Source organism: Miniopterus natalensis, chromosome 14, assembly GCF_054644295.1.
Source record: "Miniopterus natalensis isolate mMinNat1 chromosome 14, mMinNat1.hap1, whole genome shotgun sequence".
NCBI lineage: Eukaryota > Metazoa > Chordata > Mammalia > Chiroptera > Miniopteridae > Miniopterus > Miniopterus natalensis.
The window spans coordinates 32,326,590-32,340,249 of NC_142094.1; the positions used below are offsets into that span (position 1 = coordinate 32,326,590).

Genomic DNA, 13,660 nt, shown 5'->3' on the forward strand with positions numbered 1-13,660 from the left:
ATTGAAAAACGATCACATTTGAATTTATACGTATCCACATACAACTACACACAAGAGTATGTCCACATACAACTATACACCAGTGTATGTTCGTGTGCATGCATATTTTAAATTAAATGATTTCATGGAATACGCAGAAAAGTACAAAAACCATAATTGTGCAACTTCATAAATTTTCAAATAGTAAATACTAAAAATAAATAAATAATAAATAAATAAATAAATAAATAAATAAATATTGCTACTCAGAATAAGAAACAGAAATTGATAAGACCTCAGAAACCCAATGTTTTGATTGTTCCATTTCTTCTTTCACCTTCTACATAAAAGTTCCTCCATCCTGACTTCTATCACAATGGAGAGATTGGCCAAACACTAAAATTCACATACTTGGACTCATATAGTAAGTACTGCGTTGTAAGAAACATGTAATATGTACTTCTTGCACTCAATCTTATATTTATAAAATTCATTCATGTGATTATTTGTAACAATAGTTTGCTCATTCTTAATACTCTGTATTATTCCATTATATCTATAAAACACAATCTATATAACTATTAGTGGACATTTAGGTTGTTTCCAGATATGGACTATACAAAACTGTCCTTGTCATCTTTGACATGTCTTTAAACACAATTTTGTTAGACTTTTAACTATTGTAGTATATATAAATCATACTGAATAGCAATATGAATTTTCACAGAATAAGTCCACCAGTGTAGCCAACACACAAATAAAGAAATAAGCCATTATCAATACCCAAAAATTCCCTGCTATGAATGGCAATTTTCAAATGACAGCTAGACATTGTATATGACAACATCACTGACAAATTAGGACAAATTGTGTCTGCAATTTTTAAAACAAAAGTTGGGTAATAATTCCCTTGTGCAGGTTCATCCTGTTTTTTCCTCCTATTTTGTATTAAATATTTAATATCATAGCAAAGTGGATTTTTCATTTCCGAGCCCATGGACTTTTCTTTCTCTAATTTTGGCTTCCACCTTCAGTGATCTGCCCCACACTGTGACACAGCCAGGTGGAGGGCATGTGCTGTACTCAGGCTTTGATTAGAGAGGGCAGTGTCCAGCTTGAGTCCCATGTGAATATGTTCCTTGATTGTGCAAAAGTCATTGACCTACATACTGTTCTCTGGCTGCAGCAGGCCAGGGGCTTACCTTTAACCAGGTAGCTCATATTACTAGTAGGTTTACCTGCTTACCATTTCCTTAAGCTGTATACTTATAATATTAGCTCTGTATATGGTCCTCAAATTCTTGGTTTAGATGTGAACTTAGAAAATTACTAATGTTGTATTTCCTGGTAACATTTGCTTACCTGAAAATACTCACTTGACATACAGTGAGATTTTATAATGTACTAGTTTTATTTTTAAACTGAAAAATGTTTTCATAGGTGGTAAAAAAAGATTACAGAAATGTTACATTTTAGAGAAAAAGGGGTACATGTACAAACAAAGCTTGCCACCCATAAGATGCGATCAACATAAAGGTAAAAACACTTTCTAAAAGTTAACTTCCAGTAAATACTTGACATTTTCAAGACTCCTTCCCTTTAATATCATCATTTGCCTTTTCCATCTGTTTCTGAGGTGTTTGAAAATTGCAAGCTTCCGCTTATTTGTTTTATTTCTATTTTTTGAAAAATGAAGGCGTAGGAATAGGAATGAGATGCTTTTCGGATAGATAGATGCCACAATGAACAAGTAATTGACATCAAAATAAAAATAGCTCCTCTCACATTTAATCCTGTTTTCTCTTTAAGACCTCAACTGCCACCGTAAACATCGTGGTGTCAGATGTCAATGACAATGATCCAGTGTTTGATCCCTATCTGCCTAGAAATCTATCTGTGGTGGAAGAAGAAGCCAATGCTTTTGTGGGTCAAGTAAGGGTAAGTGGAATATGTGTGAAATGATGGAGCGTCAGCCTAGCAGGTTTGGTTCCGTGGTTAGAGTGTCGGCCCGCGGCACCTGGTATGCAGGCTGGATCCGATGAGAGCTCTTGGGTAGATGCAGGATGATAATAAAGGGCCAGCATGCTCAATAACTGCTAGGTACTCTTCAAGATGTTTCTAAATCATATCATGTCCATTTGGACTTAACTTTTTAAGCTTGTTGATTTACACTTTATAACCATTGTGTGATTTAGCAGTGATTCATTTAAGATTGTTCTTTCCTTGTTGAATATATACACGCATATATATTTTTTAAGTTTCTGTAATTATAATAAAGCATTTTAAAAGAAATATGTAACTAGCTACACCATTTAGTATAAATTTGGAAAGGCATACCTCAAAATACAAGTGCTTAGATGTAAATTCATTTGGTGTTAGAACATGTCTTTAGCACCTTCTATGTGCCTTATATAATAACACACACCCTTTGTCCACCATAATCAACACTCACTTCTAGGCATGTTCTAACTGGACATATGAACCAATTTCTGTAGTTCTTTTGATGAAAAATACCATAAAAAAAAAAAAGCAGAGACAGTACTTTCCAGTTAGGCTGTGATTGGTTTTGAACATAGTTAATGGTCTAGAAGCCATAAGATGAGGGTGCATTTTGAAGAAGGTTGTCCTGGGTCCATGTTTCAGGATCCTGCCTCTTCCCTGATAAGGCCTGGGGTTTTGAACAGGAGGTTTGCTGGTGCTTTGACGTAAGACTTCTCTAAAATTGAGCTACTCTGACAATTAGACAAATGGTCTAGGTTTTACTACAATATTCTCTCTGGCTGCAAAAAAAGGAGGGTTTCTTTGAATGCTGTTTTAGAGACCGTCTGACTTTCACTCCATGTCCTGATATTTTGAATGGTTAGTTTGAGCTCCAGTTTTTTTCTCAGAGCTTGGGTGATATAAAAGCTACCAGCTCCACAACCGTCATTGTTATCATTTTCACTATCTCTCTCAAATCTTGGAGAAACCGCATCAGTCATACATGCCCTCTTGCCTTTATATCATCCCAATTCACGACAGGACAGAGTCTTGGTAATTGTGCTGTTACCAATTCATGTTAGAGGGTCTTGATGCCACGTGGGCAGCAAGCCACTCAACTCCAGAACCCCACGAAATACCTCTGTGCCAAGCGTTTTACTGTGGATCCCACAAGAAGAAACCTAGATACAAAGATTCCTGTGTAAATAGCTGTCAGAGAAGTTTAAGGAATACTAATAAGGAAGTAAGGAAGCATTGCAGAGAAGAGATGGCAGCCAGTAAAGGGATTGCTACTACTTGTTTGTTATTAGGAGGACTGGAGATTAATTTCAAAGGCAGATTCTGGGAAAGGCACAAAACACATTTTCCAGAGTTACTGATCCCAAGAAGCGATGGATCTTCCAGATTCATACACTAAATCCTGAGAGTCTTTGCTCACCCATGCTGTGGAAGGGGACACATTTTCAGCATGTCCAGCTTCCTTCACAAGCCAGCAGCCAGCTCTCTGTGATTCTGATTTAAAGGCATTCAGTCTGACTGCAGATGTTAGCAGAAGGGAGTCGACCAGAGAGTGTATATGCTCTGAGGGACGTGCGCGGGGCACTGACAGCTTCTTTCCAGCAAGCAAACAAGGTGATGAGAGAGGCATGTGCAGAAAACATGGAAAGGGGGCAATACTGAAGTTGACTCATGAAAGATGAATACTAGTGAAAAGAATTCTGGAGGGGTCGGAAACTGTCTAAAGGTAATTGCGTGAACAAAAGCAGAGATAAGTGAGAGCATGTGGCATGTCCTAATTACAGTCAATAAGATATGCCATGCCCAAAACACTTCTCTGTACCATGTTGTAGAAGGTGAAGGGGACCCGTGGCAGGCCTGAGGTGTGACATCATCAGACTTTTATTATATAAACATTAGTCCTGAGTAGATTATATTGAGAGTTTCTAAACCCAGAGAGCTGAATTAGAAGGCAATTGTAATAGCCAAGACATATGAGGCTTAACTAGTATAATAGTCTAATTACAATGATATAAGTTACATTACAGTTGTCACTCTAGGATGCCACATTGATGAAAACAGAAAATTTTATTTGGTTATATCTACCAAGTATTCAAACAAAATAAAAAGGCATTGAAATCATTTAGGAAATGTATCTTTCCAATCTCTCTTAGTTTACTGAGCATTGGAGAGATAAACCCATATGGAATATCCAACTAATAACATATAAGTAGACATTAACATAATGAGTTAGTTAAATTTTAGTTATTTTTATTTTAACTTATTTTTGCCACTTTTCCTAGTGATTCTTTGTCTTTGAAGGAATTACAGCATTGTTTTTTTTTATCTTCTTGTTTATAAACTTGATGAGAAGTGATCTGTAAAATTTATTTCAACATTAAAAACTGAAATGTAGACCTCAGCATTCATAATTTGACAAAGCAGTAAGTGTCCTGGTCTTTAGGGCTATAATGTTTTTTAAAAAACTAAAATGAGTTTGAAAGTACAAAGGAAGAGAAAACATCCAAAGCAGGTGCATCCAACTGATTCCACACAGTTCCAGAGACCTGGTAATGTTCATAGAATGGAAATTTTAATATATCATACTGGTCTCCTGTTGCTGCCTAATGATAATTATATAATACATTAATTTTACTAAATGACTCATGCTTTGCTTATAAAATTTAATTTTAATAGTCATCAAAACTCTGAAGATACACTTAAAACCAAGATATGTATGATTAGTTATTTTACTGAACTTGAGTTAATGACTTTTGAGTTTTGTTCCATAAATGTTTTGGTATGCATAATCCAATATTTGGATTCAAATGCTAAAGGAACATCTTATTTATTATGGTAGTGTTATAGTATCAAACTTTATTAAATAAGAAAAACTAATGAAGCAACATTTATTGATTATACAGAGCAAAAAAAGTTTTACCAGCATAGTAAAAAATAAACTACCAGCCAGTAATTTCTTAACATAGAACTTACTACATACTACACCACACTTAAATTTGAGAATCTTCTCCACATTCTCAAAGCACTTGGAGAAGCTAGTATAGTTGGGGAGAGAAAAAAATGCACGCAGAAAAAAAGCTATCAAACACAGTAAAAATAGTCTCTGAGTCTATGTCAAGTGTTAAATATGTCATACCAAGTATTCACTAAAAGGAACGAGAAACACCACGAAGGACTAAGGTGGCTATGTCAGGTTCCTGGGAAAATGTATGATCTGCAGGACCTTGACAAATTAGTGAGATTGTAGATTTTAAAAAAAAGGGGGGGGGGAATAAAGATACCAGGCTGATGTGATACAAGACAGAATTGAGCTGAAGAGGCAATTTGAGAACCAGTTGATAATCTGACAGTAATGGAGTATCTGTTTAGAGGAGTTCTGGAAAATTTACCTAAACGTGTTGAGTGCAGATAGGGAAGTAGGAAGCCTAATGAAATAGCCGCTGATACAAAGACTTTACTGTCAGTGTAAAGTTTTCCTTAGTACCCTTCACAGTATTCCATAGGAGGCAGGATCTAAATATTCTGACTCTGAACCACATGCCAATAGCTCATCTTTAAAGTGGGTCTCAGATATTAGGCCTCATTCTAGCTCCTGAAAAAGTCTAGGTTGATCCCAAGCCCCTGGGTGTGCCGAAAATGAGAGAGGAGAAGCTATTTTTAAATGTCTGTCTGTATTAATTTATTATTGCTAAATAAGATAAATAGTTGAAGGGTAAAGCTGGGTCCATTGTTGGGATCATGTATGTCATTTTAAACAAGTTTGGCAAATTGTTTGCATGTGTCTCCCAGATTCTATTTATTCCTAAAACTGAAGGGCCTGCTGGACATAAATCATTCTAATGCGTGAGAGCCAGGCAGATGAGTTCGGTCCTGTTACGAACCCTGTGTCTTCAGAAGTGGGAAATCATGATGATTAGTTCAATATAATGTGTGTCATTTCCCTTGATTTCTCAACAATATCTGATGGATTCAATCTTGACTCTCGGGCAGTAAGAAGATAAAAGAATATCTGTTTCAGCAAACACTAGTCTGAGATGCAGGGTCACAAAGAGAACATCTTTGCACTTGTGGAACAGAATTTAGCAAAAGAGAGGATGAGATGGCGTTTTTCCTTTGGCATGCTTGCCACAGTGCGTGCTTCGGCGTGTTGCTGTGTGTGCGTGTTTGGGGTGAGTGGAGGTGTGGGGGAGAGCAGTGCAGGGAGGAAGCCTTGGAGCTCATATCAAAGGTTTCTAGCCTTCGTGGTAGCACCTTCTTGAAGAGCTTTTTAGGGGTTCGAATTCTCCTGAAATTTCGTATCTCTGTTTTTCAGCGTAGCCCTGGGTCTCAGTGCACACAGAGACGCATCAGAGGAGGCGTGCTTGGAAACCACCCTGACTGTTAGGATTAAACGAGTTCTAAGCATTGTACAGTGTATCGAGTGAGCTCCTCCCCAGCAAACTTCCAATTAATACCTTGTAGAAATTCTCATGCTGAACTGACTTCTTTTAGCTCTAAGTAACAAAAATAGAGTCCTGAGTCAACAGTGTTCTTCCAGTTCTAAAACAAAGGAGGCTGAATTTATTTAACCTGAAACACAAATGTATTCCCAGTGTGAGATCCGCATGCTAAGTCTCAGCAGCGATGAAGTGGTAGAGATTTAGTTTTAAACCCTTAAAGCAGTTTTAAAATCATTAGCAAACTGCAGTGTTTTGAAGGGTAGTGATGGTGTCATTTAAAAAAACAAAACAAAAATAAAGGATGGATATCCTTCAACTAGGCAATTTAGTATCAAGCAAAATAAATCTGACCTTCAGTGGTCTGTCTGATTAATGTTGTTGTCTCCCTGAGTGGGGTTCTAAAAATGAAATGAAGGTGGGGAGCTCTATGGTCTTTTATTTATTTCTTGTAGCTCAGCATGACATTCAACAGTGCCTAAAACTATAATACTTCTTTTTTAAGTGGGCCACGAGTGAGTTTTATGGCTTCTCTGTTAAGTCAAACTATATAATGCAACCTGTTCTCAGTTGAGTAAAGGAAAAACACCCACTCAATTTGAAAAATTGGTGGCATTCATTTAATGCTACTTAAAAATGGAGATTTATCTATTGCTGGTGAATAGTTTTGAAACTCTGTGATCTTTCAGATATTCAATTTTCAGTTCATAAATGGTTTAGAAAAATTGATGCATTTGTTTATACAGTATATACTTGGGACCTACCCTTTTAGTAGTCTTTAGGTTTACTATCAGCTATTATAATGAGTGCCTGTCCACATGCGTGCATTTGTGTGTGTATGTAAATATTCATAGATACATAATCCCAGATGAACAGTGTATCCATCTCCATTCGCATGGTCACCAATGACCTCTGTGTTGCTAAATATAATTTTTATCTAACTTTACTACTGCATTTGAAGTGGATCTCTACTTCCTGAGGCTCTACTATGTTTGCTCCCCGTTTTTATGTTTAAAAAGGTTTGACTCTTGTTGCCTGCCCTTTGCTCATGCCCCATGACTTGATTTCCCCCCGCCTTCTTTATTTAGATAACTCATTCTTGAAAATTCTAGTCACATGTAATTTCTTTCAGAAAACCTTTTCTGAAGTTTTCTATGTGCAAAGAGTTTCCTCCTTCTGGCCCCAAATTATACGGTGCACAACTTTTTGATAGTACCTACTAAAGTACTTTTGTTACCTAGATATCCAAATTACATGAAATCAGAGACTGTGTCCTATTGATCTTGGAAACCTCACTACCCAGCCCAATATTTGGCCCTTAGAAGATGCTAAATTAAACTAGACATAGTGTATTAAAATGACCAAGAAATAAATTTTTACACAAGCAATTTATAAACATTATAGAAAGAGAAGCGATGTAATAAATTTCAACATCTAAACATACATATTTGGCTTACCTCACTCACATGCCCACAAATAAATAAGTTTTCTTGTTAAATATAGAAAAAGGTTCTATATTGGATATCTACTTTTAGAATTTTAACATGTAGAATAGTACACATAGAGTTGATTAAAAAAGCTGTGTTAATGCAAAGAACAATTGAAATTTATGTTGGTACAGGGCAAAATATTTACCACCCAGGAGACGAGACAATAATAATGAAGGATGTTCCCAGGTATAGGAAGATTTCATGGAGGAAAACTGTAGCCAGCCTGCTTGATTACATTTTAGAATTGTGTTTTCATTCACCCATTTAAAATATATGCCCCATTTAAATTATTTACATTCATATAAATAGAAATGCCAACTATTTTTGCCTCACAAATCCCCGATCCATTCATCTAGCTGTCCCTTTTCACGCTGCATTACTTATTTATGAGATCCAACTTTATACAAATTGCACTTCTGTTTTACAGATTGATGAGAACTCACCACTTGTTCACGTTAGTTGGGTTCAGTTATTCTGCTCTGTAAATGTTATAGCTCACTACAGTCACTTACACTGACTTTACTGCCTAACGAAGGAAGAAGCTTGCCAATCAGCTTGAGGTCTCACAGGAAGTACCCCAAATGTTTCTGAAGCCTTTCATTAAGACCACATCTTTCCTTTAAACTTTATGAAAAGTGTGTAACATAAAGTGATTTAAATATAACTGCATAATTTAATAAATTATTATAAAGTAAACAGAAATGTTAGTACAGCCCAGGTATATAATGCATTACCAGAAAAGCATCTGCATGATTCTTCCTAGCCACAATTACTTTCCTCCACCTATAATTAACCGCTATAATAGTATCTTGCCTTCTATTATAGATGTACCAACTAACTAAATCCGCACCCACATATAAGATAGTTTAGTCTTTTTTAATGAATATAAACAGATTGTAGAGTCTGTATGTTTCAGTATCTGCCCTCGTTCATTCATCATTATCTTTAAGAGATTTAACCCCATTTCTGCCTATTTATGTATTTTATCTACTGTATATGACTAAGTCACAATTAATTTTCACATTATATTATTGATGAGTATTTGAGTGGTTTCCAATTTGAGGTATTATAATCAATGATGTGGATACTGTTATATAATTTCACCTGGTGCACATGTGCCTGAGTTTCTCTATGTTATGAGAGTATGAGTATATTTTATTTATTGAAAATTTCAATATTTTCTTCATGGTGACTGTGCCAATAATTCTGTGAGTTAGTAATAGTTCCTATCTGCATTTTTTTTTACTGATTTTCAGACAGAGTGAGTGGGGGAGAGAGAGAGAGAGAAAGAGAGAGAGAAACATCAATGTGAGAGAGACACATCGATTGATTGCGTCCCTCGCTCGCCCTGACTGGGGCCAGGGATTGAGCGTGCAACTGAGGTATGTGCCCTTGGCTGGAATCAAGCCCAGTGCCCTTCAGTTCGAGGGTGATGCTTTAACCACTGAGGCAAACTGGCTAGGGCCCCACCTGCATTTTTGATGTGTGTCAGTCTTTCTGATTTGAACCTCTCTGGTATGACTGTAGTAGTAGCACATTGTGGTCATGCTCAGCATTTCCTTAATAAGATTGAGCATCTTTTCATATGTTTAATAGCCATTGTGATTTTTTCCCCAGAGTCTACTTAAGTCTCATATCTATTTATCTATTGGGTTAATGTTATTTTTTCTTCTTAATGTTCATTTTCACCTGTGGGAGTTCTTTATATATTCAAGATATGGCTTCCTTCTTGTTACATATATTTCAAATGTGTATTCTCTCCAGCTCTGGGGCTTGAATTTAACTTCCTTAAAGTTGTCTTTTGATACGTAGAGTTTTTACTTTTAAGATTGCTAACTTTATCCATCATTTTTCAGATGTTACTTGCTATCCACAGATTATGAAGATATTCTCTTCATAACGCAGCATCAGAGCACCTAAATAAACAAACATTACATATCTGAAGTGAGATTTAGACAACAAATTAGAAATAAGAGACTTTAATGTCCCACTTTTAATTATAGGTAAGAACATCTAGACAGAAAATTAATAAGGAAACAGCAGACTTTAGCAACACTGTAGACCAGCTGATTCTGAGAGATATATACAGAATATCCACCCATGGGCAGCAGAACACACATACCTCTTGAGTGTACGTGGAACACTTTCTAGGGCAAATCACATTTTAGGTCACAAAACAAGTCTTAAAAACTTTAATAAGATTGAAGTTATACCAAGTACCATTTTCAACTAAGGTTGAAATCAACTAAGGTGGAATAAAACTAGAAATCAATAAAAGAAGAAAAAAAAGAAAATCATGAATATGTGGAAATTAAGCAATACATTCTTGAACAACCTATGGCTTAAAGGCAATATCAAAAAGGAAATTAGAAACTATTTCAAAACAAATGAAAACCAAAACACAACATATCAAACTTATGAGATGTAGCAAAAGCAGTACTAAGAGGAAAGTTTATAGCAATAAATTTATCAACACCAAATACCATTTTGTTGTAGATAAAAATTAAACCTAGAATAGTAAAATGTAATTACCACAAAATTGGTTATTTATGAATTACTTCACTTTCATTTAATTAAGCTGTTCATCCAACTTCATGGTTCTGAACAATATCTGTTTCACAGAACTTTTCTCTTGAGCAGTGGAAAGTTTAATGCTGGTAGGAGCAGTGGAGGGGCCACAAGGTGAGGACTTGGGAGGGTATGGATAGAGAGAAAAAACAGGTGTAATAGAAGTAATAAAAAAATGAGAAGAACCTAGTGATCGGATTCTGCTTTGTCCTTTCAAGAAAGGAATATATATTTTTTAATTATTCCCCCCTCCCCCCAAAGAAGTATACCTACCTTTCCTTCTGAACTTCTGGATTATTTGATCATGCCCATCACTAACTAATGGGACATGCATTTTGTAGAAATATCCATACCTGGAAAACTTCACATTCAATTATGGTCTCACTAAATATTGCAGGTAGTCTTGGTCCTGAAAAAACTAAAACTCAATATTAATGCATTGAAATAATGTTATTCACAGGAAGAACTTAATGAATTCACAGCTCAATGAAGTTTCATCAGTTATGTAAATCTAGTTGACTTCTCTAAGCAAGTTTGCTTTTATGATTTTTCTCTTTGATTGCCACTCAGTTATAAATCACAAATCCCATGAGCCCCAGAATAATTTACAATTGCATAAAATCTTCTACAGACTTAATGTGGAGTACTTGGCACTTTCAATTTTTATTTTAAAAAGATACTATTGACGAACACATTTAGAGAAAATATTTTACAACATTAGCATCACATCCTTCACAATTTTATTTTCTTCCTGTTTTTGGCTTACTCTCTACTTTTGAAATAAGAGTGACTGAGAAGACTGTATGGGACATTGTTAAGATTTATTGAAAATAAACAGATGACAATGAATGAGTGCTAAATTAATGTTTGAGAGATTATCTAAAATCCACACCAATCTGTAGGCATTTAGCCACGGTTATGAATGTAGGGAGACACATTAAAATTTTTAAATAATATTAGCATTATTTACTAATATATGACTGTTAGCTACATGCTAAATACTGTTCCAAGTGTTTTATGTGTATTAGCTCATTCAATACTCACATAATCTAATATGGTAGGTACAAATATTATTGCTTTACCTGCAGACCCTTAGAGGTGAATTTTTTAACAAAATTATGTAACTGGCAAGTAGCAGTAGCAGTTGCCTCAAGCTGTGAAATTCTAAAGAACCTGTATTTACAATTAGAGCCATCCTAAAATACTAGAGAAGAGCACTGAGCACGGCATTAGACAGGCTGAGGTTCAACTTCTAGCTGTGTTCTCTAGCACCTCTCACTTTGAGCCAATTACCTAATTTACCCCAAACTCTGTTTTCTCATCTGCAAAATGGAGAGTGTAAGTCTGGGTTGTAAAGTCCACTGAGGCTTAGAGGAGAGAATTCACAATCCCCCACGCCTACTAAGAACTCTCATTGCCACTGTGATGCTCATCGCTGTGGTGGCAGCAGTAACATTTTGTGCACTGGAATTTTGAGACTTAAATTGGGGCTTATTTTCATCTTGATTTAGACAACCCATGATATGAAACTCAGCTTTGTATTATCCATATATTCTGAAATCTCATCTTTTATGCCTTTGTAAAAATGGCTGACAGTGTTGCACCAATCCCGAATTACTATAGATGCTCGCCGCATGCCTCAGTCTTGTTCAGTTTAACATTCACCTTGGAGGATTCTTTAGTCAGCTCCAAATCTAAATTATTATGCCATCATCTAGAAATAGATTTATTTTCCCTAAGGTAGTGAAAAATTGTCTTAAAGAATTTTACTGAAATCAAAATGTACTAGATCTATTGTCATTCTTCCTAAGATAAAAAAATAAAATTATTTGTCAAGACTTGTACTTAGTGCAACTTAAGTGAAGGTCACCATGGGGATCCCAACTTCCCGACCTTATTAGAACTGCAGTTTAGGAGTGATGGATGTGAGCTGAATGTCATTTCCTTTCTCGACGCCACAAGATTTTATTAAGAGCCTCTATTTATATGCTCTCATACTTCACTGTACTTTCTTCATAATACTTATTAAAATTCAAAATTGTTTACTTGTGTGACTTTTTTTAACCTTTATCTTCCTCATTAGAGTGTAATTTCCAGGAAGCCTGGTTAGAAACCCAACTATATGCCAAAATTGTGCAATGCATCTTTACTTTATTACTGGAGATTATTACTCTAGTAATTCTTAAAAGGCAATTATTGTTTAATATCTGCTTTTTCCTATAGTTAAAATGATATTAGAGTAAAGAGCCCTTTGCTCTTGCCCTTGTTTATACCCGAGCCCCTAAGATGCTGTCCAGTGCAAACTTGTGAATAAGTTTGTGTGAGTAAATGAGTGAATGAAATCATGTATGATTGCATCAAATCAAATTTGAACATAATTATTTTGCATTTTTACACATTGATATATTCTTTCTAATACAGGAGTGGGGAAAAGTAAAACTGTTCAAAAAAAACTCAGTTAATATTTACTGAGATGGAAACTGAGTCCTACCCTAAAGCATTAATGTGAACAAGGCACATTCTCTGCTCCTTTAGAATTTGCAGTAGGTAGCAGATGCATAAACACACATAATTATATACAAGGCAATGTGAGAAGTGCTGAGGCTGGCAGGTACAAAGTACTATAGAATCACAGAGATGTGGAAGCTAATTTAACTCAGCATTAAATGATTATTTAAATATATTTTTATTTGTTCATTTGGTGTTATCTGATCAAAATAATGTTGGTTCTGTGTCTACACAAATATACTTTAGAAAAGTGCTCCATTGAGACGTGTTCTTTGTTTTTCACATGCTTTCCTGAAAGGCAAAAAGAATTTCCTGTGTCTTTATCCCTTCAGAGTTTATCCCTCTTTTCTACCCACTCAAGCATAGGCTTTCTAATTTCAAACAATATTTTAGTATTAAGTGTGTGCCAATGCTTCAAGGTTTCTTTAAATCGATTTCTTGCCTCTTTCGATTTGTATGAAATCCCAAAAGGCCTAGTTAAAAGGTACCTGCAGCAACAGAATACTGCTTAAGTATTAGAGCAAGTAACTGTGTCCAAATCTTTATATATTGACACAGTTTTCATGATGCCTGCCATTACAAGTGGGCAAATGTGCAAGCTGTATGTGGATTATTTACAATTTTATGTAAGGCTCAAAATTCAGATTTGAAATGTGACTGCTAGCCTATTGGTCATGTTTC

General features: G+C 35.5%; 1 protein-coding gene across 1 annotated transcript in view; it reads left to right on the forward strand.

Moving 5' to 3' along the window:
* Positions 1–13,660, forward strand: part of PCDH15 (protocadherin related 15) — a 900,353-nt gene that overhangs the window by 740,303 nt on the left and 146,390 nt on the right. The window contains exon 23 of the mRNA XM_087824418.1: positions 1,789–1,917. Coding sequence (XP_087680544.1) covers positions 1,789–1,917 — 129 coding nt within the window. The remainder of the gene's footprint in view (positions 1–1,788; positions 1,918–13,660) is intronic.